The 25,743-nt window shown below is 49.6% G+C and overlaps 5 protein-coding genes across 5 annotated transcripts; 2 read left to right on the top strand and 3 right to left on the bottom strand.

Annotated features, from left to right (window-relative positions):
- Positions 1-781: 781 nt before the first annotated feature.
- On the top strand, positions 782-2,620 carry MIND_01403300 (uncharacterized protein; the record flags this gene model as incomplete). Its single annotated transcript, XM_037370435.1, has 15 exons — positions 782-877; positions 923-1,093; positions 1,147-1,183; positions 1,232-1,287; positions 1,337-1,363; positions 1,417-1,433; positions 1,486-1,570; positions 1,627-1,677; positions 1,724-1,812; positions 1,869-1,913; positions 1,965-1,980; positions 2,030-2,112; positions 2,161-2,299; positions 2,350-2,487; positions 2,540-2,620. 15 exons carry the CDS (start codon positions 782-784, stop codon positions 2,618-2,620), a joined length of 1,131 nt encoding a protein of 376 aa, XP_037213027.1.
- Positions 2,621-7,471: 4,851 nt separating this feature from the next.
- Positions 7,472-8,887, top strand: MIND_01403200 (uncharacterized protein; the record flags this gene model as incomplete). The annotated part of the gene is made up of 2 exons (XM_037370434.1): positions 7,472-8,039; positions 8,097-8,887. 2 exons carry the CDS (start codon positions 7,472-7,474, stop codon positions 8,885-8,887), a joined length of 1,359 nt encoding a protein of 452 aa, XP_037213026.1.
- A 9,595-nt stretch (positions 8,888-18,482) lies between these two features.
- MIND_01403100 (Glycoside hydrolase family 5 protein) lies at positions 18,483-20,319 on the bottom strand (the record flags this gene model as incomplete). Its single annotated transcript, XM_037370433.1, has 12 exons — positions 18,483-18,597; positions 18,661-18,871; positions 18,925-19,060; positions 19,123-19,179; positions 19,233-19,267; positions 19,313-19,367; positions 19,420-19,579; positions 19,631-19,654; positions 19,705-19,860; positions 19,909-20,065; positions 20,114-20,147; positions 20,197-20,319. 12 exons carry the CDS (start codon positions 20,317-20,319, stop codon positions 18,483-18,485), a joined length of 1,263 nt encoding a protein of 420 aa, XP_037213025.1.
- Positions 20,320-20,543: 224 nt separating this feature from the next.
- Positions 20,544-22,518, bottom strand: MIND_01403000 (uncharacterized protein; the record flags this gene model as incomplete). The annotated part of the gene is made up of 4 exons (XM_037370432.1): positions 20,544-20,600; positions 20,644-21,100; positions 21,147-21,744; positions 22,017-22,518. The coding sequence occupies 4 exons, from the start codon at positions 22,516-22,518 to the stop codon at positions 20,544-20,546; spliced, it is 1,614 nt and encodes a 537-aa protein (XP_037213024.1).
- Positions 22,519-22,662: 144 nt separating this feature from the next.
- On the bottom strand, positions 22,663-23,364 carry MIND_01402900 (uncharacterized protein; the record flags this gene model as incomplete). The annotated part of the gene is made up of 2 exons (XM_037370431.1): positions 22,663-23,226; positions 23,278-23,364. The coding sequence occupies 2 exons, from the start codon at positions 23,362-23,364 to the stop codon at positions 22,663-22,665; spliced, it is 651 nt and encodes a 216-aa protein (XP_037213023.1).
- Positions 23,365-25,743: the final 2,379 nt, after the last annotated feature.

Genomic DNA, 25,743 nt, shown 5'->3' with positions numbered 1-25,743 from the left:
AAGTTGACGACTTTCGCTAATTACTCTCGCCTGCTAGATCTGCTCGAGGGCTAATTTGCCTGCCAAATTATAACTAACTAGTAACAGGCTAGATCTTGCTCGTGAAAACCGCGTATATATCAGGCTCAAAATACTCATTCGTATCATACAACATCAGTCTTATGCAGTAACGGCGCCAACATGAAACCTTGATCTGCGGAAGCCTGCCAGTGAGGTGAAAAGAAGAGCCAGAGGAGAACCCCCGAAGAACCACATTTGAACCACATGCTCACGGGACAGTGCCACAGTGGACACCTTTACGCCCAATGGCAAATGCGCCATCACGAAGATCTAGTCGCAAAATACATCAAGATATCGACCGCAACGGTAGCTGGGTGCTAGCCATTCTGCTCGCCAACGAACCAGTGCCACTTGCCCACTCTCCCTTGTTCCAGCCAAGGACAGTCTCGTTAGTTTCACTTCTTGGGGACTTCCTGATGCTAACTCGTTTCATCTGGTAAACACCTGTTCTGCATTGGTACTGAACGTGATCGAGAGGGTCGTTGGATTTCAAGTCCAGCCCAAGGCATCCTCAAACCCCCCCCTCGATAATTCCATCCTCGTTGTCGACGCCTTGAGAAGGCGGAATCCCTCCGCCAATCAAGACGTAATCTTTAACCGGCGTTGATTAAGTCAAGTCCCTTGCCGTTGGCGGCGTTGCCACCGAGCCCTGGACTGCGGCAATCTAGAAGAGACACGAAAAGCTTCTTGTCCCCGCCTTTCTCTCCCTCTCTTTTGCTCTATGGCGCTGGCAGGCAACTTGACAAACTCGGTCATCCAGTTGACACCTGCCTCCGCCGCCTTTGTCCGGAACCGTGTTGACACGCTGGGACCATGGGTGCGCAAAGCAATATCCTGTCGACTATACTGACGAAATACTCAGGTCCTCGGCGCGTTTTCGGACTGCATCCTGCTTGGAGTCGTCTTCTCCCAAGTGCGGACATTCTTCGTGACCCGCGCTGTCGGGCGGACGCTGTTTCAGCGGTACTGCTATTGGATGGTATGGGTTGTGCTAGGCCTGTCTATCGCCAAGACGGTGCAGGAAATGGCCGTCGTGAGTCCGATTCCTGCCGATTTTTCCGAGTAGTCAACTGAAGTAACATTTAGGTATGGGTGCTGCATGTCCACGACTACGCCAATCCAGGTTAGCTGCAACTTTATTCTCTTGTGCGGCTCATGTGAATACTTTCAGATGTTGCGCGGACGCGTGTTTCCAGTGCATGGTGGCAAGTAACTACTCCGTTAATGGTGTGTTCTTCACCTTTCCTTTCCGTTCCCTCATTGTATCCACGAACAGACGGGCATCATCGGGTTTACCGTTCAGGTGTGTGTGTGCTATCTTGTGTCTAGCAGCACAGCTCAAATAATCCCATACAGTCATTCTTTTGCCTTCGGTAAATAATTCCAACCCATAATATGAAGATCTTCATGCACTCACGGTCCCAGCTTTTATTTACTTTTGAGAAACTGGCTATTCGTGCTTCCCATAGCGTCTGCGATGCTGTTAGGTATCACTGGTATTAGTCTGGCTGTGAGCAGCGACAACTTCCTCCATGATTTCACCATTCGCTCTAACTCTTTTGGCAGGTCTTCTACATCATGAACGACGACGCTATCCTGAAAGTCCGTTGGTTATCAGTGTGTCATTGTCTTTTTTGATATTCGGGAAATAACAGCTTCGCAGATTCATCTGGTTGGCGTTTTCGTCGCAGACCTCCTTATCACGACGGGGACATTGATGGCACTAAGGAAACGAGCCCGTGGTCTTGAACGGTACTATTTTGTCTAATCTCGACAACTCGAAGCTTGAGATTGATTTCTGGACCCAGGACGACTGTGTTGATCAACCAGCTAGTCAGGATGGTTTTCGAAAGGTAAGCACGACCCACCCAATGGATTTTTTGTAGTCATCAACCCCCACACAGTGCTATTCCACCAACGGTAACTTTGAAATTCATGCGCGACCTACGCTTTTCGAAGTTTTCCGCAGGTCATTGCAGCAGTGGACCTCATTATGACCCAAACGCTAGGCGGCGGCCCCAAACTTCTTTGGCATCTGCTGCTCAATTTCACGCAAGTGTACCCTCACCTCTCCGTCGGGCCTATCCTCAACTTCTACAGCTTGGGCAAAGTCTACGTCATCAGCCTGCTTTACACGCTCAACTCGATAAACGAGTACCGCCAGAAGCATTCCGACACCAGCAATCAGGAGATCATCACTGCCGACGGTCATACCATACTCGGGATGAGCGGCGCACGGGTCTCTCGCTCTTTTACTCAGTGTACAAATGTCTCTAATGTTTATCCTAGCGGAACAACGTCGAGCTGGGACACCTCTCGCGGAGCGGACTGGGCAGCGACCGTCCGGGCTCCGAGAGCAAGATTTTCATCCAAACGCAGGTTTCCACCCATGTCTCCCCCTCATCTGTGCAAAAACGACCGATAGAGGTATTGTCCCCGTCCCTATATATACGCTCTACCGGTTCTCACTTTGCTGTAGCTACACAAGCCACAACTCGACAATGGGCGGTCGTCGACCCTGCTTGAAGATGAGCCGGCGTTCGTGGCGAAGGCGTATTGACCGCATTCTCTCCTGTTGTCTGCTTCATATTTTGGTTGCTTCGGTTGTGGTATATTGGGCTTGTGGGACATATATACTTGTGAAGCGTGTATGGTCAAATGGGAAATTATCAAGTTTGTAAGGTGCTCCAGATGGGAGAGATGGCAGTACTGTCGGTAGCAATGAAGCAACGGAGCAGAGAAACTAGATACATAAAGTGATCTGCGAAAGGGGGAATGTGTGGTACTTAGTGTCGAAATGAGTGAAGAGCTTATCGTTGCCGTGGAAATTGTCTCCCAGAGTAGAAACCAAAATGACTCTGCCACAAACTCTCAACACCCGTGTTGATGAAAAGACTGCCTTGATGATGTAGGAAGAGCAGGATAATCGTTTTTTGTGCAACTCGCGCAGCCGTTTCCCAGATATTACGCCGATTTCCAGCCATCGATGAGAATGTGCTTGCATATAGGATGAGCGACTTTCTTCCCCGAGCAATTTGGGCCCATCTTGCCTGCGCGGGTGCTGAGCCTGAGAACATGCTCGGAAGATGCCTTCGGGCGGGAGGTTCGAGGGGAAAATGTCGGTGGTCGGTGAAGGCATGGTGATTTATGAGGGGACAGTATCGATATAGAGTCGTGCATCGTATACACCCAGCAATGGAAAGGTTCTCTGGGACAATGTGACAGAAGGGATGTGCATGGTGAGCCTTCGGAGCAGTCGGATCAAGGGAAGGAGTAGGGGCGCCGTAGACGTAGATGGTTCCGGATAGCTTTGAGAGGCCCCAACCGCGAGGTGGAAACTGAGATGACCATTGCACTAAGTGTTTTGAGCTTTTTGGCGATTGACGATCCTGTCCATACCCTGTTGGTGACAATAATCGTCAGTATTGGGCATAGGACGGTAACATAACGACACACGCGACACGACCATAGCGAGTACTAGTATCACACCCCAGTGCAAGAAACTTGAAAATAACCGTCGTTCTGGATTAGTGAAGGAGAATTAAGACTCGTTCAAGAAACATACCGAGATTTTGCGTGCTGGTTTGGTGGAGATTGATATTATGCCGTTCTAAGCCATAGAGGCCATGGATGCACTTCTGAAACCTGCAGAGAGAGTTTTCACTGCCGTCCAACGTGCCCTTCTTCTTCTTCGAGCTCTCGACACAGACCCCTGCGTGAACCTGAATATACACCCTCCCTCCTTCTTGTGCCTGTTGAATGGCCGAACGTGACTACTCCGTCTTGCGATCCTATGGCCAAATGTTTCCCAAGTGAAGTCGGTCTATCAATTGGCAACGCACGAAATTTACACCATTAGCCCATTTCAGTGTTAGCGGCCTTCTTCCATGGTACTACATCGAAGCAAGAGAAGGAACAATGAGCGACACTGATCATAGTGGTGGTGGCTGCATCGAAGAAGTTATTTGTTGTGACAACGCTCAGGCTGATTTCTAGCGTCCATATCCACTGAATCAATCCTGTTCTGTTTCATGGCCTTCTATGACTTCGACGACTTCGACCTCCGACAATTGCGCCAAGAGGTTGAAACCATCGATAGAGCGATTGACGCGGCGAGGTCCCACCTCGCGCAACTCGAAGCCCGTCGAAAGGCAGTGGACGATAGGCTTTCGACATTTGGCTACCCCATCCATACTCTTCCTCCAGAGATCTTGATCCACATCTTTGAGGCAGCGGTCTTCTCGTCGCGGCCCCAGGAAGTCACCTCCCTACTGCTCAGCATCACTGCCGTTTGTCAGCAATGGCGCAACGCTGCTATCGCGGACGCCTGGATCTGGACTACGCCGTGCTATTTCTTGGGGAGCCGCAGACACAGAGACCCACTGTTTGAATACTTCCTGGAGCGGGCCCAGGGGCTCCCAATTGAGCTGTCCATTGACGCGCGCGGCTTGTACACGCTCCCCGGAACGCTCTTTGCCTCTTGCCACCGCTGGACCACTGCGAATTTTTCCACCGACGAGCGCACGCTATTCAGGATGCACTCCAAAACCGTTCTCGATCTTCCGCATTTGACCAAGCTGACGCTTGATCTTGATATCCCGGGTTCAAGTTGGTTTACTTCGGACATGCAGCAGAGGTTTGCAAACGCGCCGCAGCTCCGAGACCTAGCTATCAGCGACGCGGTCTTGGTTCGCAAACTCGGATTTCCGGTTCAACAGCTTCACCGACTGAGAACCCTCCGGCGGTCATCGTGTCGGGAGGTCCTCGCCCTCCTCCCTGACCTCGTGTCGCTAGACCGACTCACGCTTGACGCACTCGTGGATGATGTAGACAGCACGCAACCAATCCAGGCGCTGCCTCTCTTGACCATGTTACAGCTCAATGGAGAGGAGAGCTGCATCATCATGCGCTATCTGAATCTCCCAAACCTCAAAACGCTCCATCTCGCCGACCTCACCACTTATCACCGAAACCGCCTCGTCCCGCTGGCAGACTGTATCCTCCGCTCGTCGGCAGTTGTCGCCTCGCTGTTGCTCACCAACACATCCTACGACTACCTCAGCCAACTTTCGCAATGTCCTACCCTCGACCACTCTCTCACGGAGCTCACCATCGATTCGTTACAGACCACCTATCGCGTGGAGAAGTCGCTCGTTTCAGCCTTTACCCGAGCCGAGTTTTTTCCCGCTCTCAAAGTGCTGACCCTCGTCATGCCGTTGTCCTCCAGTATTATGGCTCTCCGCCCCTTCTTCAAGTTGACCGGAATCAGTCGCCGGATGGCCGCCGCAATCTCGGAGGATGGGCAGGATGAACTGAAGCTCAAACAATTCCGTGTGCAGCTTGGACCGGAGGGTACTTCTGCTGAGGACCTACGCCAGCTGCAAGAGTTGCAGCAGCGCCTGCAGCTGGAGACATCCTGATGAAAGTTATTCAATATCGATGAATAATAACAGCAATTCCGGAAAGGTTCACTTATATGATCCAGGGCCCTGATATATGTTATATAAGGGCATATTCACCATATCAGTGCATTTTTTTTTGGCACAAATAGAGGTGATTTTTTTTTTTTTGGATACATTGATATTAGGTGTATAATTGATCGAAACGGGCGCTGTTTATTCCTGAACTCCCACAGTGCCTTGTGCACTATTCACCAATCCATTAGAAGTCCACATGTTTTTAGTGATCATAACCTTTGCACCCTCTGAGAGGAGAATCATAGGATGTAACCCTTCTGCATTTTCAGGAGATCCTTTCTTTTACAAAGCCTTGTTTATCTGATGGTGTGTAGCTTTACACCGAACTATAGGTTTATTGAGTTTTGCCAAATTTCGAAGATTAGCATCTTCAACAAGTTTATGAGTTGGCAGCAAGTGAATAACATCACTGAAAGTAGCATGCCCTGATTTGGGTGCACGTGACTTGGAAATTACCAAATAAGGTAATTTCCAGATGCTCGGAAAGGCCTGGGAATGCCAGCCCATGGCATATACTGTAGCATTTTATTCAATTTGGCGCCGAAATGAAATTTTCAGCGTCCTGAGGCTCCAAGTGTGACCGCCGAAAGATTGGCCACGCCAACCAAAAATGGTAGATCAGCCAAGGGAATTCAGCATCTGGGCTGTGGAGCATGACCGCCAAAAAAATTTCAGCATTTTAGGGCCGGTGTGATGCGTGACTGCTGAACTAAATAAAATGCTACAGGAGGGTGCCTAAAATCAAAAATGGCACAGAATAACAAATCAGACTGTTACGCAAGACCCTGTATATGGAAGTTCTGCTTACCATATACATGAAATTTCTTTAGAAATTGACATTCTGGGACAGTTTGGGAGCAAAGAAAATTTGACAGGCAGAGAAGATTTTAGAAAAATTGTCAATGTCACATTGACAGGATTACTTGACCTTGACTGGATTAGTGGAGTATATTTTTAAAATAGTGTTTATGTATATAGCTGACAGTTATGAATAGTTTTGTAACTTGGAAATTATTTATTTGTTTGATTGACCTGCGCTAACAGAGTAAGCCATCTAAGGCGGTCAGACCTACCAGAGCAATAAGGGGGTTAGACTCACATAAGCTATCTTGCACACATTCTGGTTGGGATTCTAATCAGGAGAGTGTGCAAGCAAAATTCTGCTTTCGAGAAGTGCTGTACTAATCCGACACGGCCGGGCTCGAACGGCCAGCGGGAATTGCAACTCAGATTGTGTGACTGGCGTCACCAGCGACCGACACACTGTAAATATAGAAATTTAGTGCTTGCTTAAAATGCTCCTTAATGAACTTGTTGAAGTGCTTCTTACAATGTCAGCTTCTAAGAGTGTTTTAAGCTTGTCCTAAAGTTATTTTCTAAATCACTGGTTTAAACATCTGTTTAAGCATGAGCATTATTGGGTCTTTTAAGCAACATCCTAAACAAATACTAAAAGGACTCATTTAAGCATCTTGTTTAAGATCTACCAAAAATTCAAGAAGTGACTTAAACTTCAAATTTTGGTAGATCTGCAACAAGATGCTTAACTGAGTCCTTTTGGTATTTGTTTAGGATGTTGCTTAACAGACTAAATAGAATTCATGCTTAAACAGATGTTTAAACTAGTGGTTTAGGAAATAACTTTAGAAAAAACTTAAAACACTCTTGTAAGCTAACATTATAAAAAGCACTTCAACAAGTTAATTAGGTAACATTTTAAGCAAACCCAAAATTTCCATATTTACAGTGTGCGAGGACTGCACAGAGACCGGCCGACCGAGTCGGTATGCATGATACTGATTGACAATCATCATGGGAGATGACACCACGCTCAGGCTGTGCGGACGGGTTACCCACTGTGTTGCAGCACTGCCCCGATACCGGGAGTATGTATAGCGAGCACCCTCGCCCGCGACGCCAGTGCGCCCACCGCCATGCCACGCCGGATCGTGGTCGACGACGCCTCCCCCCGCATCCAGTACGGCCCCGGGTGGGCCCCCGCAGACATCGCTCCGCTCAACAAAATGGGGAACTACGGCCCGGTGTTCCGCGGCACGACGCACCGCACCGCCGCCGACGGCGCGCAGCTGCGCTTCGCGTTCGCGGGCACCGGCGTGCGCGTCGCCGGGTCGATCGACGTGATAAAGCTTGCGAACGGGACACGTGACCCGACGTGGGCGTGCACCGTCGACGGGAAGGCAATCGGGCAGCAGAACCCGACGTTTGGGTTCCCGGAGAACAACTGGGAGCTGTGTGCCAGTGCGCAGGGGGACCTGCCGCCTGGGGAGCATACGCTCGAGGTCACGGTGCACACTGCCGGCCGGCCGTTCTATCTGGATGGCATCACGTACCGCCCGGAAGAGGACGCGGACGGGCCCGGCGCGATTGTGGAGTATACGAATACAGACGCGAATGTCACGTTTTCGGGGGCGGGATGGCGCCGCTGGGGCGCGCAGAACGTCACAAATGCCAGCAGGGCCCAGGTCGCGCTGGATTTCTACGGTACGTCCAAGGCTCCGAGTTGTTCCCCCTTTTGCACGCCTTACACCGGGCCGACAGGCACGGAGGTCACGATGATGGGCTTCATCCCCATCGAGCTCGCACACAGCGCCACATCAGCGTCCTACGTCATCGACGGCGCCGACCCGCGCCCCATCACGCTCGCGGGCATCGCGCCGGGCATCACCGTCTCGCAATGCAACGCCGTCATCTTCTCCGCCGCCGGCCTCGCCCCCGCGCCGCACCGTCTCGTCCTCACCTACCACGGCGACGCGCAGCACACCCCGCTCCCCGTCGGCGTGTTCCACGTCAACGCCGGATCCCCCGCCGGCGGGCCCGCTCCCAGTTTCACTAACACTGCCACCGGCAGCACTCCCAGCCCACTGGCAACATCCACCTCCGCCTCCCCGGGCCGCCACGCGCCGAACCACACTGCGCTTATCGTCGGGCTCGTCCTCGGCGGCCTCGCCATCCTCGCCATCATGATCATCACCGGAACCGCTCTCTGCCTGCGCCGCCGCCGCGCCGAACTCCGCGCGCTGGATCCTGATCCGTTCGCCAGCGACTCGGACCGCGAGCGGTGGCCCGTGGAAAAGCAGCACACGAAGCCCCAGGCTGCGCTTCCTCTGGGCCCTCCGATAGAGCCCGCATCACGCGGCCGGCGCCACGCGCCACGGCCCGGGCCGAAGGCACCGCCGAGGGCCTGGGGGCGGCTTCATCAGGACAGCGGCGGGCGACTCGGATATGGCGGACCGCGGCCGGTCGGGCCACGGGACTCGGATGTCCCGCCCATGTACACGCGGCACTGGAGTCCCCTCCTGATCGCCAACTCTGCTGACTGGCACAAGTAGACACTTGCACCGATAGCCGCGAGAAGAGCGCAAAATCTATTATACAAAGAGAGGAAGGGTGGCTGTGCTTACCAAAAAAGGAAGAGCCAATCAGTTGTCTATCCCGATTTGGATAGACAACTCAAGCACCCTCAAAACCAATGTAAACAGTGGTTGTAGCCACAGGAAAGTGTATGTAGACATTGAATACACTTCAAATACCCTGTATGTACTATTTTTAGCACGAAAAAGGACCCGGTTTTGAGCTTTTGAGGCAGGGAGTATGATCAACCATATCCGCCATGTTCTCTGCTGAAACCACAGACCACCACTGGAAGCTGGGGGGATCCTTTACAGTGCCATTGGGTGGCCTATACAGTGGCCTCATAGCACCAGTAGCTTCCCTTCTCGCTGGCCCCCGCCATCTACCTCCACTTGCGAGCACTTAGCTTGAGCCGCTTAACTCAGCCCGGTCATACCCGAGGTCATGTGACTCAGACAACCACTTTTCGCGCTACCATCTTAAAATGTGTGTAGAATGAAAAACTTATTGCTGGCTGTTGGTTAGGACACAAGCTCAACGAGTATCATGGGGCCCAGGCTATCCACTCACCAGCACCAACCCCCTAAATGGATCAAACTCTCAAGGGGTGCCAACAGGGACGTTGACAGGCAGCACGAGCCTCTCAATGTAAGCACCTCTTCTCTACTATACAGTATCTAACATGTCTTCAAGTCTCATGGGCAGAACTCCACATACATTGTTGGCTCAAACTAAATATGTACAAGAATATCTCAATAAGGCTTACAAACAGGACAAAAAAAAAGTAGAAAACTGAGAGTCTGGGCCGCGCGCTGCCGAGCCCGCGAGGCGGCGGTGCGGCCCGTTACAATCTGTTTGTACAAACAAAATTTGAATATAGAGTATGCTCAATTTATTTAACTTTCCGTTGCGTGGCACGGGCAACCCCTAGTAAACTGTACATTTATCATAGCCGCGGCACCCAGCACGCGCCGCTATAATCCTAGATAGATCATTGAATATCTGCAAGATATAAGTATAACACTTTTGATCTGATGATCTGCAATCAGAAAAAGACACAATCAAATTCAGAGAAAAAATGTAAACTTCTAGCGAGTACTGTACAGAAATCAAGTTGAGATGCATTCTGCTTAGTAATAAAAGCTGGGCCTATGTTGTATGTATGTAACCACAAGAGCGCAAGTTTGTGGACAATATATATATATATATGTATATATCAAGGGGGAAGGGAGACAAAAAATTGGCACGGTAATGGTGTTTGTAGTCCCAAAGGAGTGATAGAAAAAATCGGCCAAAGAGGGGGGAAAAGGAAAAGGGAATTCAATGTTTATAGTGTATCTAGGTATAAAATCACACTAATTCCTACTGAAATTGGGTCCAGGCTTTATGTCTAAGTTTATCAAGAGGGAAAAAGGGAGAAAACCTAGGAATACTATAACACACCTTGTACACCACATGCACTACTGTAGCAATTTAATCAATTTGGTGCCCCAAGCTTGGGTGGCAACATAGGGAACAGTGTCACCACCTTTGCAATGTGGACCAACATCATGAAAAAGACTCAGACCATATATGAAATTGCAGTCACATGCACTAAACCTTTGAAGACTGAGGAGATGGGCTGAACTAGGGCTGTAGGCTGTCGCCGTAATATACAGCGTACGGCCGGCCGTAATACGGCGCCATAATCATACCATAAGGCCCCTTGGGGACCGAGTTGACGGTATGGCGATGGGACGTCAGTGACGCCATAAGGGCCGTCCCGTATACGAGACGGTAGTCCGGTATCGGACCCTGGGCGCCGGTTGCTAGGGCCCAGCGGCTGTTGGTGGTCAGCCGGCCCCGGCCCGGTCGCTGGGAGCCTGACTTTGGCCCAGGTCACCGTGTGACCTGGCCGGTCGTACCGTCACCATAATACGGCGTGACAGCGCTGTCCCGTACCGTAAGCGCCCGTACCGTACATGGCTGTAGCCATATACGGTATGCTCTACAGCCCTAGGCTGAACTGATTTGTTGTCCGCATCAGCACCCTGTGACTAACAAAATCTAGTTGTCAGATCAGCATGGTGACACATGACTGACAAATTGAATAAAATATATAGTACAGTATTATATAAGTGTGAATACCGTCCTATTTAGGTCAAGTGTCCGCGTTACGCGTTACATTGACTAAAAAAGTTCTTGTCAAAAAATCGCAATAAATCAAAAGAAAAATATTTGGTCCCAAATTTCGAAAAAAAAGTGCCAGACACTTGATCGAAATGGGACAGTAGGACTTAGTAGAGGTTTGGGGAATAGTATAGAAGGGGGACTGAGTACTGTACTACTTGTAGAAGTCGAAGTCAGTTGGGCATGTATGTCAGGGGAACCTCCACTTCGGCCTCCTTCAGACCGTCCCAGCGCATCCGAGGCACATCCGACCGGCGCCCCCTCGGACGCTCCAACCCACCCCGACCATCGTCCACGGCCTCCTTCGCCCGCACAATCACCGATCCGTCAAGACCCTCCCAACGATCACCTTGGGACAGAGCCTGCGACGCCGCTCAGGTTTTCTGCGCTCTACGTCGGCAGTTACGGACGACCAGTATATAGTTGGCACCCTAGCAGGCGGACCCTTAGAGTTTCTTCTCTTTGGATCCTCCCCTGCTAGGTCAGTCCCTCCGTGTACTTCCATAGCTTTTATTCACGCTTTGGATCCTCCCCTGTTAGGCTTTTGTCGGAGTCTCCAGGGTTGCCCTTACAATGTAGAGTGAACAACTATATATTAAAGTACCTGTAGAAGTAGAACTTTACATCCAGTAAGTAAGATATAAAGGAAACAAGAAGTAAAGATACACACCTCAGTCGGTGTCACAGTTCGGGTCGGGCCGTCATCCCGCCGCACTCCTCAAGTTCCCCATTCCTCCAACCCTTTTCCTTCACCCCTCACCCATCCGACCGCCCTGGGACCTAGCGCCCATCCAATCCATCCCTAATACTCTAGCATATAAAAACCGTACTTACAGGATGTAGTCGCTAGGCTAATATCGTCTACTCTCCAGGCTAAAACCCATCCTCTCGTGCTCCTCAGACCTATTCAAAGTCAGACAGCCAATAACCCAATATGACCCATGCCCAGCGCTGACCACGTAGAGTGAATGACTGAGTTGTCACACCCATGCTGATCTGACAAGAAAAAATTGTTGGTCATAGGGTGTCAACACGAACAACAAATCAGCTCAACCAATCTTCTCAACATGCCGGACTGCAGGGCTGCAGTCTCTGTACGCCAAAACTTTATGTCAGTCATACAGCTGGTTTGCAACTGACAAAACTTCCAGTTTGTTAACAGTAGTACAGTCTTACAGACTGTCTCAGCTCAGCTAAGTAAATTTCATACAATATATTACCTGAATCATAGTGAGAAACTACAGTTTCTTTTTACTAGACATCAAATCAGACATTTATATAATATATCTTAGTGCCATTACAAGTATCTGCACTTATATCACTGAGAAACTGCTCTCTGTATGGTATACCAGTACATATTTACATCCATCATATATAAGACAAGTCAGATCAGGCATTTGCACAAGGGATCGCACTGATATCACATAGATCACCCAAGCATCACTTGATTTATTAGCCTATCACTTCTTGATTGGGACCGGCTACTGGGATCATTTCCAAATTAGGCCTGTCTCTTTTAGGACATGCCTAATCCTAGTAATCCAGCCTATCCCTTTTAGGAGATGCCTAATTAGGCATGCTAATCAAGGAACATACACACTAATAAAAAAAAACTAAGGACTATATACCATATCTAGTGCAGTATAGATTAGTTTTATGCTATATTATAGTCTCTCAAGTAGGAAAGTTGTCGGCTAAATTCAGAATAAAAAGCTTCTAAACTTATAACAACAAGCTTCAGGGGGGATGCTTTCTGGTGTTAAACAGGGGGAGTGATACTGATATGCAACATGGCACCGGCACAGGCATGCAGCTCAGATCAACAACCACTCATGATATTTCAACTATAGTATATAATTGGCTTCCCGGCAGACAGACCTCTTAGAGTTTCCCCTCTGCTGATCTGATCATATACCAAAGAGCTATGACAGCTAGTTACATATATATGAGCTGACTGATTTCTTATGTATGGCTTGGAATATGCTCTGTGGTTCTATCTGATAAGTTGCTGATTAGATCTCTACCTCTATTAATTTTCACAGTACATTCAAATAACTTTCTACTTATCTCATGTATAAGTCAAATTTAACTTAGGTGTAAAGCTGGATGGTTGTTCAAGGGAATAGAGAGGTCAAGTCTTTCTGAGAAAAGGGGAAAGGACAATCTGGCAAGAAATTGATATGTTAAGTAAACAATGCCCTACATCAACTATCTATTCTATATATATACTATTTTTTCTATATTGTCTAGTATATTCTCATAATCTATCAGAGGAAAACCCTAGAAGGTTCTGGGCAAGTCACATATTAAACTTCAATATGGCAAGGCAGTCTAGAGGGTCTTGAAGGGAGGTTCTCCTGAGATGCATTACTGACATGCAACCTACCAAGCTAACTTACACATATAAGTTTGAACTTCTAAACTTACAGAATCCCAATTGTGTACTTTCTTCTGTAACTATTACTAGTCACTTAGTTACATGCAACAAAAGTTGACTATGTGGTATGTGGGCTACAGGAGCTACATTATGCATCTAGCAAGATATAGTGGTTCCACTCATTTTATTTTCTGAGGTTGGCTAGCCTCTAATAGAGGCCTACAAGATGTATCAAATGTTAATTTTTATTCATCTAACTTTAGGAACATGACATCTCATACTTATTTGAATGTCATACTATACCATAGCTTATATTTCTATTGACAATGCTACCTTGTGCATATATTTTAAGTTTAGTGCTATTATTTACATGATCTTTACAGATACAAGTACTAAGTATCAGATGCTGCTAGCTTGGCTTTTATTTCCAATACCTGTTCCCTTAGCTTGCGACCCTCTGAGTATCTTCCCAAACGGACATAAGTTATAGATAAGCTGGCCTGTGCAACAAGAGTGTGTATATTTTCAGGTCCAAGCAAACGTGTACGCTGTTCAAAGGTTCTTTCTTCTAGTACCTGAGCATCTTCATACCTGCCTAATGCAGCATATGTGCTAGCTAAATTAGCTTGAGCTTGGATGGTATGTGGATGATCAGATCCAAGCAAATGACTCCACTGTTCCAATGCCTTTTCCTGAAATTCAAGGGCCTGATTATACATCCCTAGATGATAATAGGTCCTGCCCAGGTTATTCTGAGCAAGTATTATGGCTGGATGCCCAGGTGCAAACAAATGTGTTCGTTGCTCCAGTGTTTTCTTTTCTAGCTCTAAAGCTTCTGTGTGCCTTCCCAAACAATTATAAGTATTGGCCAGATTTGCCTGACTAACTAGGGTGTGTGGATGCTCAGGTCCAAACAGGTGAGTGCGTTGTTCTAATATTTTTCTTCCAAGATAGAGAGCTTCCGTGTGCCTTCCTAGATCACTGTATGTAGTTGCCAAGTTGGCTTGAGCAAGGATTGTGGCTGGGTGATCAGGTCCACATAGATGACAGTACTGTCTTACTGTTTTCTCCTCCAGTTCCAAAGCTTCTTTATATCTCCCTACATTAGAATATACCCTAGCCAAGTTAACCTGTGTATTGATCGTATCTGGATGCTCAGGGCCAAGCAGATGAGTTTGTTGCTTCAATATCTGCTCCATAAGAGCTAAAGCCTCCCGATGTCTGCCAAGGACACTATAAGTAGCTGCTAGGTTGGCTTGGGCAATAATAGTACCCAAATCCTGAGCTCCTAGAAGAAGAATACGCTGCTGCACTGCCTCTTCCCCTAGGGATAAAGCTTCTGTATATTTCCCTAGCTTTCCATAGGTACTTGCTAGCTCCACTTGGGCAGTAATTGTAGCTAAACTGTTTGTTCCCTGAGATCTCTTGTATATGCTCAATACTTCTTCTCTCATGCTTTGTGCATGATTCAGAAGTCCAGCAGTCATATATAAATCTCCAAGTTTGATCTTGAAGATAACTGGCATTTTCATGACTGCTTTACTCAAATCTCTAGAGTGGAGTGCTAGTAACAACTGGCTTTCTAAGTCCTCACACTCTATAGCAGCCATGACTAGAATACTTAATACCAGGTGTTGTTGCTGATAGACATCAGTGACAGTTTCCCTGGTCCATTCCTGTACCAAAGGATGCATTGAGTATGTGCTTTCATAAGCTGTGATCAAAGAGAATTTTTCTATTGTCTTCAGAGTCTCTTCAAAGCAATATTCATCCCAAATTCCATCTAAATCTCTGAATTGAGAAAGGAAAAGGTGTGCAGGTGCTAGCTCCTCCTTGTCAATCCTACCAGCACCATATACATTCCCCTCTGGCAAGACTAGATCTGAATCCAAAGATTTTAAAGCCATTTCAAAGATACTTGAGCTGATCTTGTTATTATGCATCATACAGAACACCTGCATTACTTCCTGTGCATTCTTGGAGAGATTTTCAAAACTAAGTTTCCAGGTAGTATAAACAGTATTCTTGTAGTCCCAAGGAGCTTGCTGTGGTTTTATTTTCCATTGTTGTGCTTTGTTCTTCCTATAGAGCTTTAGATAGTTCAAGGGTTTCTGCTTCAGGACATGAGACTGGCGAATAAATGCTGCTGCATGGACAATAGCAAGGGGAAAATAGTAGAGCTCCTGTCACCTATTAATCATATAGACATTAAAACAGACCAAGTTACCTTCACAATTTGACTAGTGACACTAGTATTGCTAATCTCAGTAATATTTGAAAATAGGGTGATAGCTTCAGCTGCAGTGAGATCTGATACTTGGATTGAGCTTTGTGCATGAATGCCTAGCTCAGGATTGCGGGATGTGATTATGATATTCCCATGATTGCATTTTGGAAAATGATCTCTGAGGTTGATCTCTGGATCATCAGCATTGTCAAAGAGAAGAACCCATTCATCTGTATGTTGGATAAGCCAATCATGTGCTGCAATCACTGAATTCTCAAGATTTTTGACCCTAGAAATCTCCAGGTAGCCTGCTTTGATAGCATTCTCATCACTTGCATCAAGTTTGAACTGGTCTGGAAATCTGTGTTTACACTTAGGTATATATAGAAAAACTCCCCATAAGAAAATATACCTGTCTCCAGAAGTACCAAGAAACTTGAGGGCTGTCTCTGTCTTTCCTGACCCACCTAGGCCATGCAGCAACAAGACCTTGCAGCCTTCTTCACTGCTGTCACCAAAGAAATCTGTGAGGCTATCTAGAATTTCTTGGCGACCAGTGAAAAATTCACAGGGTGGTGGGCATCCCTTGTATGGTAAGGGTTCTACATCTGTGGAGAGAGTCAGTCCTCAGCATTATTCCAGCCAATTTCATCACTAACTGGCACCACTACTTAAGAAAGGTCAATATTCTGATGGCATTACACTGGAAAGAAACATACCCTTGAAGATTGACTGAATATGCTTTTATCGAAACTCTGGGGCCTTGTCCCATGCCGCCACGCCCCCCCTGTACCTTGGGCAGTGCCACCATTCCCCCCCGTGCCACCTGTAAATTTCAGTTGGGATGACTGGGATGGATAACTTGAGGCTCCACCGACCACTAATGGTCAAATTGCTTATGTTTCCTACCAGTTCTGACATGGATGCCGCTTCTCTGCAGTGAAGATGAGGGTAAGAGGGAAGCTACGACGAGACGAGCAACATGTGGCTTTCGCGTGTTTTCCGCCAGGCGTCAAGCGACTTGTCAAGCGATCAACTGTTTGGCACTTTTGCTCCGATTGGCTTCCGACTCGGATCATCAATCAGTGACACGGGCCCAATTGCTTTTGCTTCTTACATCGACAAACGCTTACGCGTCATGGTGGCCCCTAATGATGATTCTGCGCGATTGAACTACAATCTCTGGCTACACTTGACGAACACAGTGCCACTTATCTTCAGCGCTCGCGTTCTGCTGCATATTCTCTACCCCGAGGAACAACTTGATGTACTGTGATGCTGAGAAGATGGCGCCATACCTCCTGGCAGACAGCATAGCGGACTTTCCGAGTCACCGGGCTGCCTTGCCAGGCTAGCCTGTCTGACCGTGCATTTAGGACTGGAGCATTCACCACTGGCAGCATCAACTCTTGGCTTGCTCCCCCGAATTCGAAATGGGCCGCTCCGCACTGGATATCCTCCCACTCGAGCTTTGGGCACACATTCTTTCCCCCGCATTCCTCGCTCTGCCCTCCCTTCTCGCGGTCTCCGGTGTCTCATCCGAGCTCAACGCCATCGTCTACACTGTTCTGCTCGATGGGACTCCGCGGCTGCCCGATTCGCTGTTCGCTGCGGGCCACGACATTTATATCACCCGCGAATCGCTGCGAATGGTGGCAGGTGACCCCCGTGAGCTCGCCACCGAACGACTGGTGTACTTTTTTGAGCGGGGTGAGGCCAGTCCTGCGACGCTGGAATGGCGACTTGACGCCTGTCAGGCGGTGCTTGGGAGGGCGATATTCGCGCGCGAATTGCGCGTTGATCTAGGGTGCGACGTCTTCAAGGTAGCACAGGAGCGAACAAGCATCTTCGACAGCCTAACGAGACTGTTGGGTACACTCCCAGCGAAGATACTGCGCATCTCCGTCGATGTCGGGCCGGTTTTCGTCATCCACGCCGATAGCAACGGAGATGCATCGGGCTTCATGGCCTCACTCGCAGAGCTGCAAAGCTGGACACTGCATAGGCCAGCGGAGCAGTTTGGTCGGCCGGCGAGCTGGATGGAGCGCCGGCGCTCCCCCGGGACGCAGATCGGAGCCGATCAAAATTCGGGCCGGCCGGCCACTGGTACAATTATGACGCTCGCGCGAACTTACACTGGCGGTTTGACCGTAGTTCCGCGGCTGATTGCCCTCCGCTCCCTCGCCGTGTCACTACAGGCTGTTGATTCGGGTGCGAACGCTGACTACGGCCGGTACATGGCGCTCATAGTCCTCGACCCAGACAAGATCGTACGTCTGCACATCGCGCCGCCCGCCGTAACACGCATCCGCGATAGAAATGGAAGTGGGAAGGTTTCTGCGGCGCGCATTGCCAGTTCGGTCATCAGAGCGGTGAACCTACCGATCTTGAAGGAACTCACTCTCGATGTCGGCAAGGACAAAGGTAAGGACGGGCCCCAAGCCGACTTTGTCCACGCCGCGCTACGGAAATTCCAGGGTGCGCATCCGCGTGTAGAGATCCGTTTGAATGGGTAGTCATAACTTATACTAGTAAGTATCTGTCAATCCACGCAGATACGATAGTCCCACCATTCTAACCAACTGAATGTAAGCAAGCACTACTTACTTGCACTACTAGGAGTGCAATGAATAATATTTCCCGCCCATACTAAGTAGTAGTGAGTTATTCAATGACCCATGAGTAAGGACATTACTAGCAAGTACTGATGGAACGAATGTGGTGTTTTGTTTCGGAAATAAGTATATAAGAGTGCAAATCTGGCACAGGCTAATCGCGTGGCCGCACTGCGATGTTGTTATCAGCGGCAGATGTTAGGATAAATGAGATTAGTTGGGTCGGATGGAATCCAACCGTTAGCGAGTCCCGATTTGTACGACCACTCCTCAGCGACCCCAGCTTCGGTCTTCCATGTCCTAAAACAGACTGTCATTTAGTTCCACGACGACAAAAATGATAACGTCGGAGTTTGAACGCACCACTGGATCCAGCCTTCTGCTTTTTCATAGCTGCTAACTTGCGCCTCCCAGAACTTCCTCAAGGAGGTCTTGTAGCTCGCGCTGAACGTCGATGCAGATCCGCTCCAGCCAGCGCAGCTTCCAACACGCGTCGCGCTGGTGCCCTCATATGAGCCGTCATATCGGGAGCCGATACCGCGGCCATTGAGATACTTGGCGCAGTCGGTCATGGCTACAATGTGTAAAAAAAACTACACCGAGAACCACAGAGAACGGAACACGCACCAGGGCTCCATTCTCCAACTATCGTCCACCTGTCGACCGAAGCGAGTGAACTGCCCTTGCCGCAGACGGTGTTGATGTGTTCTTGTTCACTCATCCGCACCTCAGGCACGCTGAAAAGCGTGTAGATGTGGGTCTCCTGTGAAACAACAACGTCAGAAAGACCAAGTCAGACTGTCAAAGCCAGTGAGTGACCCTTACAATTGCAACACCTTCGTAGCTGGGATTCGTCAGCACACCGTTCCAATAGCTTAGAGGCTATGAGCAGATGGGTTAGCGCGGGAAGCCGTGGTGTTAAAGACCACTGCTACCTGGAATGCGTCGCCGATCACAAGGACGGTGTCACCTAAACGGAACGTCAGACATGAGAAAGACGGCGACCGGGTTATACTTTTTCTCGCTGACCCATACGGGTAGCGAACATTGGAAAAGCTATCCTCCCAATACTGCGGCAAGGGCAACGGTCAGCGGCCGAGCGGATTTAACGCGTCAACGTACCTTTTTTGTGACCGCAAGGACGTCTGGCCCGAAGTATCCAGCCGGCTCGTTGAGGGCTTGTATAGCGGGCACATTGGCAGCGTTGTCTTTAACCATGGCGACAATCTTTTTGAGGACAGTGCTGGTACGCTGCACGTTGGTGACATTGGTATGCCAGGTCCTTCGAGTTCTCATGCGTTAAATGAGGGTGAGATACAGAGCATACACGTACGGGTATGGCATGCGATGACCAGAGCTGGAAAGATGTCAGTCTTGGCAATCGACCTACGGAAAGCATCGACCGACTTGTCATATCCGTTCTGGCTGCCCGGCGCTCCGTGAAGGTCGATAATGAGCTTCAGTCCATTGTTCGTAGCCCAGGTAATCGCTTTGTTGAGGTAGGGAAGCTGGCCAGAGATGTAGGGCTCTCCAGGGCCAACTTCAAGTTCAAATGCCCAATACCTAATCAAGACAGTCGGCAAACTTGAACCAACTATGAAGAGAACGCACCCGATCGGAACACGGACATGGTTCAACCCAGCAGCCTTGATGGCCGCAAAATCGGACTCCGTGATGAAAGTATCCCAGTGTTTCGTCAACGCGGCAGTAGCGACTGGTCTGCTCTGCAGCTGGCCGAAAGTCCATTCGTCAACGATGGCAGGGTTACCTACCCGACGTAAGCCCATGCGGCACGTCGTAAACAGTCCCGACAAACCTGTGCTGTCGAAAATGGACGGCGTAATCCACGGCTGGGGCGAGTCAAAATGGGAGAACGACACGGAGAGTCACGATACGCACCTCAAGAACCAGCCAACCACCTAAACTGACCCCACGAACTTTAGAGCTTCCGTACGGAAAGCCTGGACTGATGGCAAGGACGCTGCCAGTGGACAGGAGGGAAAGGACGAGAACGACACGCATGGTGGTTTGTAGAGTAGAAGCTGAAGTGGTGGAGGAGCGAAGAAACTAAGTATTAAAGGAGGTGATCAACAAGGATCCGAGTCGACTCCGCTTGTTGCCAAGTTATTGCCAGTCGAGCACCTTGTGGTAACAGTGGAGCTGAACCACGGAAAAAAATGTGTAACAACTGTAGGAGTTGCTGGTGGAGTTTATACCACGTGAACCTCTGATTGACCAAGGGTAATTTATTCACTGTTGTCATCTAGCGAGATCTTGAAAAAGACAACATCCGTAGTATTCTTCTGTTCACTTGTCAGCATTGATATCATCGGTGGTAGCACTCACCGTCGTGTCCGCTGCAACCACCCACTGCTCGTCCATTACGAGCATGCCATGTGTCTCCACTTTTTTTCTGCCTTTTGCAGGCCTCAGAGCCCGCCGGGTCTCCCGATACGGCATCCGCGTGTGCATCGCTGACATGAAAACCCCCGCGTTAATCGTCTGCGGTTTCTCAGCCGCGTCCAACCCAGGTTGAACCAGCGCGCTGACGCGGGGCTGACACCACCCCATCTCGTCATGCAGTACTTCCTCGTCTTCATCGTTATCCTCTTGCCCCTCATCTTCGACGTCCGTGACGGACAGTACGCCCCGGAGCCGGCCCGGGTACGGATGCTTGCTCTGCGCAAGCAGAACGTCTTCGTTGTTCTCGTCCACCGGTAGGGCCCGCGGCATGTTGAAGTCGAGAATGCGGAGCGCGTGGGTGGAGTCGCTCGGCAGGATGATGCGCTCTCCGTGTACATGTCTGCCAGCGTTAATGAGGAATTGAGTATGATCAGAAACACGAGTACCTCGGCCAGAACAATCCCACCGCGTTCCCGGTAAACATCCTCGCCTCCCGGGGGCCCCACTCATTCCATTTCACTGTCTTTTCCTTCCCGTCTATACGCCACTGCGCTACCAACTGCAAAACCGTGCGGATATGGAACGTTATGCGCATCCATCCGCCGGGTTCATATTGCGCGACAAGCGAGACGATACGACGGTCATTGTCCTGATAAAGCGGCTTGTCCGACGGAATACGGGCCATATACGGCCCGGAAAAGAGCGAGGCACCGCCGAGACAGACCTGGGCTGTCGATCTTGGCGGGAAGTGCAACTTTGCGACGAGTTCTGGGGTAACCCCGGGCGCCAAGCTGTCAGGAAGGACATACACGTGGATAGCTCCGTCGTCGTGGTCGGCCCAGTCCGAATCATCCAGCGCGGGCGGATCTGGCGCAGAAACGAGCAGGAAAAGACGAGGTGTGAGGAAGTGCAAGGACAGCGCGTGAGCAAACGACCAGTCGAGAACGCACGTGCCGCGACGCCAATCGAGCAACACCAGGCGTCCGCCAGAGTTCAGCGCAAGAATAACAATGTCCCCGACGACCTGCATTGTCATTTCGCTGACTTCCTCGGGCCGGCATATGAGCCAGGCTCATACCCAGCCCTCGTTGTAGAGCTCACAATCCTAGTCGTGTAGTTTAAAGCCGAATGTGATATAATTGATTAACCGATAAATCCGAAGTGTGACAAATGTGACGGAAAGTTTTGGGATCGCTCTACAAGAGGGCTGGCGCAATTAGCCCGGCCCGGGTCCGAGCCGCGTAACTCCAAAGAGAGCTTTCGTCTCCGCTTGTGCCTCCACCCACCACTCTTACTTATTCCTCCAGCACACTCACTCTCAACCACACCCTCCTGGTCAATCTCCATCTCCACAGTGCTCCTGCCCTGTCTCGCGCGGTACTCGGCGCGTTTGCGGGCCCGATAGTGCACAAGCTCTTCCGATGGGCTCAAAAGAGCATCGAATGTGGCCCAAAGATATGGCGCGTGGTGCTCCATTCCCTGTGCTAGTGCCTCGATGTCGACCTCCTCGAGTTGCTTGATCGTGGCGTGTGCCGCATTGAACTTGGCTGTAGGCCGGTGGGTGAGAATCTCGAGTTCCTCCGTGAAGAGGGCGGTGGACTGGGCACCGAGCCACTCTCTCGTTGCGGCCCGGGTGTGTTTTGCAGTGAAGAGCGTGTCGAGAAGGCTTTCGGCAGTGCCGATAGTGGCGTCATCGAAGGAGTTTGTGCCCTCGGACGCCACCTGCTCGAGAGCGAAAGCAATGAGGGCGGGGAGGGTGGTACGGGCGCTTTGGAGCGTCTCGAGGACGGAGGAGAGGACAGCACCATCGAGCGCCATGGCGGTTTCTGTTAAGCACCGCTTTTCGGATGGCCGGGCTAACACGGGCCGGGCTAATTGCGCCAGCCCTCTTGCAGAGCACTCACCCCAAAAATAATAACGCTTGTCACATCATTCTGATTTCGCTCTAAAATCATTACATATTTAGCTAAAAATTACGCTCTCGGATCTGGCTGCTCTGCAACGAGGGTTGGGTATGAGCCTGCATATGAGCCCGATTTGCGAGATTGCCGCCAAACTGTGTGGGATCGTTGGCTGCGACAAACTCCGCAAAGCCAGTGTGCCCTCCTCTCCACCGTCGCTATAGAACACAGCGAGCAAGTCCTCTGCAGCGTCCATTGCGAAATCCTCCACCGTGAGCCCCTCCTCATGAATCGTCCCCGTCCATACTGCTTCGTTCCCTCCGAGTTGAGCCAGGCGCACCACGTGCAGCTTTCCGCCATACTCCACCGACTCTTGCAGTGCAAACACACCGCCCGCGAGCTCGTACGCGCGACAAACTGCCGGGCTTTGCATTTTCACGACGTGCCTTGCCGCCCATTGCATTTCCCGCCAAGCCGCACGCTGCGCTGTCAGACGGGCCAGAGCCATGCTCGGCGTGCCGGCTGGGGTGCGGGAGGTGTTAGCCAGTAGCCCAGAACGCCACAGCTCAAGCGTATACTGCAGTGACGGCGCCCCGTCTACCACACCGCGCCACAGGCGGGAGACCTAAATATGTACCATCGATCAGCGAAAGCGGTGACCAAAATGGCTACGTACGCACCGACACCCCACGAGTTGGCGCGGGTGCACGTGCCCGAGCACAGCTGCCAGTATCTCTGGCGGGAACTCGTCAAACGGGGCCATGAATGGTGGTCAAGAACAAAAAGGGGGTGACCTTGTCACACGTCATCTGGTGGTTGGGGGCTCTAACTATTTTATTTCTGTTTGTTAATATTTCAAATAAAATAGAAACATAAACAGAAATAGTAATAAATGTTTTAAATTATTTATAAATACTTTTTCACCTCAGATAAAATTGAACAGTTTGTTCTAAAGTACTGTCTTTCCATAAGAGTTCAAACTTCAGCAGCTTTTTTATGTTGGTGCTTCTAAGCCAATCTAAATGCTCTAAAGCTGCCATGCCAGCCATGACCATTAGTTGAAACTAAAGGGCATGTATAGACCTTGTTATATAGATTGCATTGAATGCATCAAGAAAACTTTATTGCCCTGGGCATTGCCATATCCTAATTTCTGGTGCCAAGGCATCCAGGCAAGTTCCAATAACAACAGGCTGCCAGAATCAATCTAGCCCCATTCTTGACATAGCAAGTGCCAGATTCCATTTTGGCCCAGAATGTAAGGGCAACCCTGGAGCTGTAAGGGCAACCCTGGAGACTCCGACGAAAGCCTAGCAGGGGAGGATCCAAAGCGTGAATAAAAGCTACGGGAAACACACGGAGGGACCGACCTAGCAGGGGAGGATCCAAAGAGAAGAAACTCTAAGGGTCCGCCTGCTAGGGCGCCAACTATATACTGGTCGTCCGTAACTGCCGACGTAGAGCGCAGAAGGCCTGAGCGGCGTCGCAGGCTCTGTCCCAAGGTGATCGTTGGGAGGGTCTTGACGGATCGGTGATTGTGCGGGTGAAGGAGGCCGTGGACGATGGTCGGGGTGGGTCGGAGCGTCCGAGGGGGCGCCGGTTGGATGCGCCTCGGATGCGTTCGGAGGGTCCAAAGGAGGCCGAAGCGGGGGTTCCCCTGACACAGAATTTCTCCAGAATCTTAACAGGATTGTTCTAGTACTCCAATCATGCTCACTAATTTTTACTTTGAATGATGCTTAAAAACAAATAAATTTTACTATTTCCATATATTACATACTATAAGATGTCCTTGCCATTGTTGTTGCCATCTCTGGCCCTGCTACCAACTTGAAGGATGTATAATGTCTGTATGTGGCAGATGGGTCATAGCAATATTTGTCAGGTCGTCAGATTGCTGATGTTAGCGATGGCCAGGTCCGGGTCAGGATTTCGGTTTGAACCAGACTGAACGCGCATTCAGTGTTCAGGTTCAGCAAAGGCTATTTCTGAACTGAGGTGCGAACCTGGCCCTTGGTTTGGTTCAGCCATTTTGGGCCAAAAACACTGGTTTGGGGCCAGTTCAAACCGCCGTTTGGCATTCACGTTCAGCTAAATCTGCTTTTGAACCGAACCGGACTTGGCCATCACTAACTGATGTTGGGCAGGTTGATAGGCATCTTAATCAGGTGTCATGCATACTGTCTTGGTTTCATCAGGTTGCTTAGTAATTCAACTGATTTGCTTGAGAGGTTTTACCATGCCATAGTGATCTTTGTGACAACCACCGGTGTTTTTTTACCACTGCAGACCCTGACTGAGGCTTTGGGACCCACCCCACTAGGAGCTGCTGCTTGCCATGGAAACCCGCTGCCCAGAGCCCAGTGAATTCAACATATCAACTGTTTTCTAGGCAGCTATTGAAAAATAAACCTGAATCAAAGATCTGCATTCGATTAACATCTGACAAAAACTGGCAACCTGGCAGACCTGCCACTGCATGTGGGGAACATTGTCTTGTAAAGTTGGAGAGCAGACATAGTGTGGGGGGCCCTAGAGATATGTGCAATGCCTGAAGCACTGTGGTTGGCTACAGACAAAAGTCACACAGGAGGTCCAGTGTGCAGGTAGGGATGGTGAATAATGCCATTGTGATATTATTGGCCATGTATATAAGGCACAATAGTGACCATATACTCTATTGCTTAGATTATCTATTGTACTGCTGCTCTCTGTGCAAGGAGGCATGGAATGGTAAACCATGAAGGATGGACAGGTAGTTGAGCCCAACCAGTCCCATGGGTGGGCAGCACAATGGCCCAATCCAAACTGTGACACTGGGAAACCAAGGAGGTTAAGACACAATCCCTACAACCATTAAATAATGAACACAATCACAATAAAGGTTGGTCAACTTGTGACTCTTGAAGATGAGCTTCAAAATCTAATTACTATGATGGAAACTGTAACAGTTTTTTGCACCCGTAATGGTTTTTCCCATTCTCCTCCGTCATTTTCTAGCCAATTTGCCTCAGAGGAGGTGCATTGTGAAGAGGAGATGAATGGCTTTCTGCTGGTACAATAATAATGGCAATAGTGGACTAAGGAGTGACAATTAGTTAGACAGAACCTAAGGCCTTGTTCACACCTGTTGCTGAGTTTT

Source organism: Mycena indigotica (assembly GCF_014461135.1).
Source record: "Mycena indigotica strain 171206Taipei chromosome Unknown Mind.scaff0018, whole genome shotgun sequence".
Lineage (NCBI taxonomy): Eukaryota > Fungi > Basidiomycota > Agaricomycetes > Agaricales > Mycenaceae > Mycena > Mycena indigotica.
Note: the sequence above shows the minus strand (reverse complement) of the source record. Positions and strands in the feature narration are given on the sequence as shown.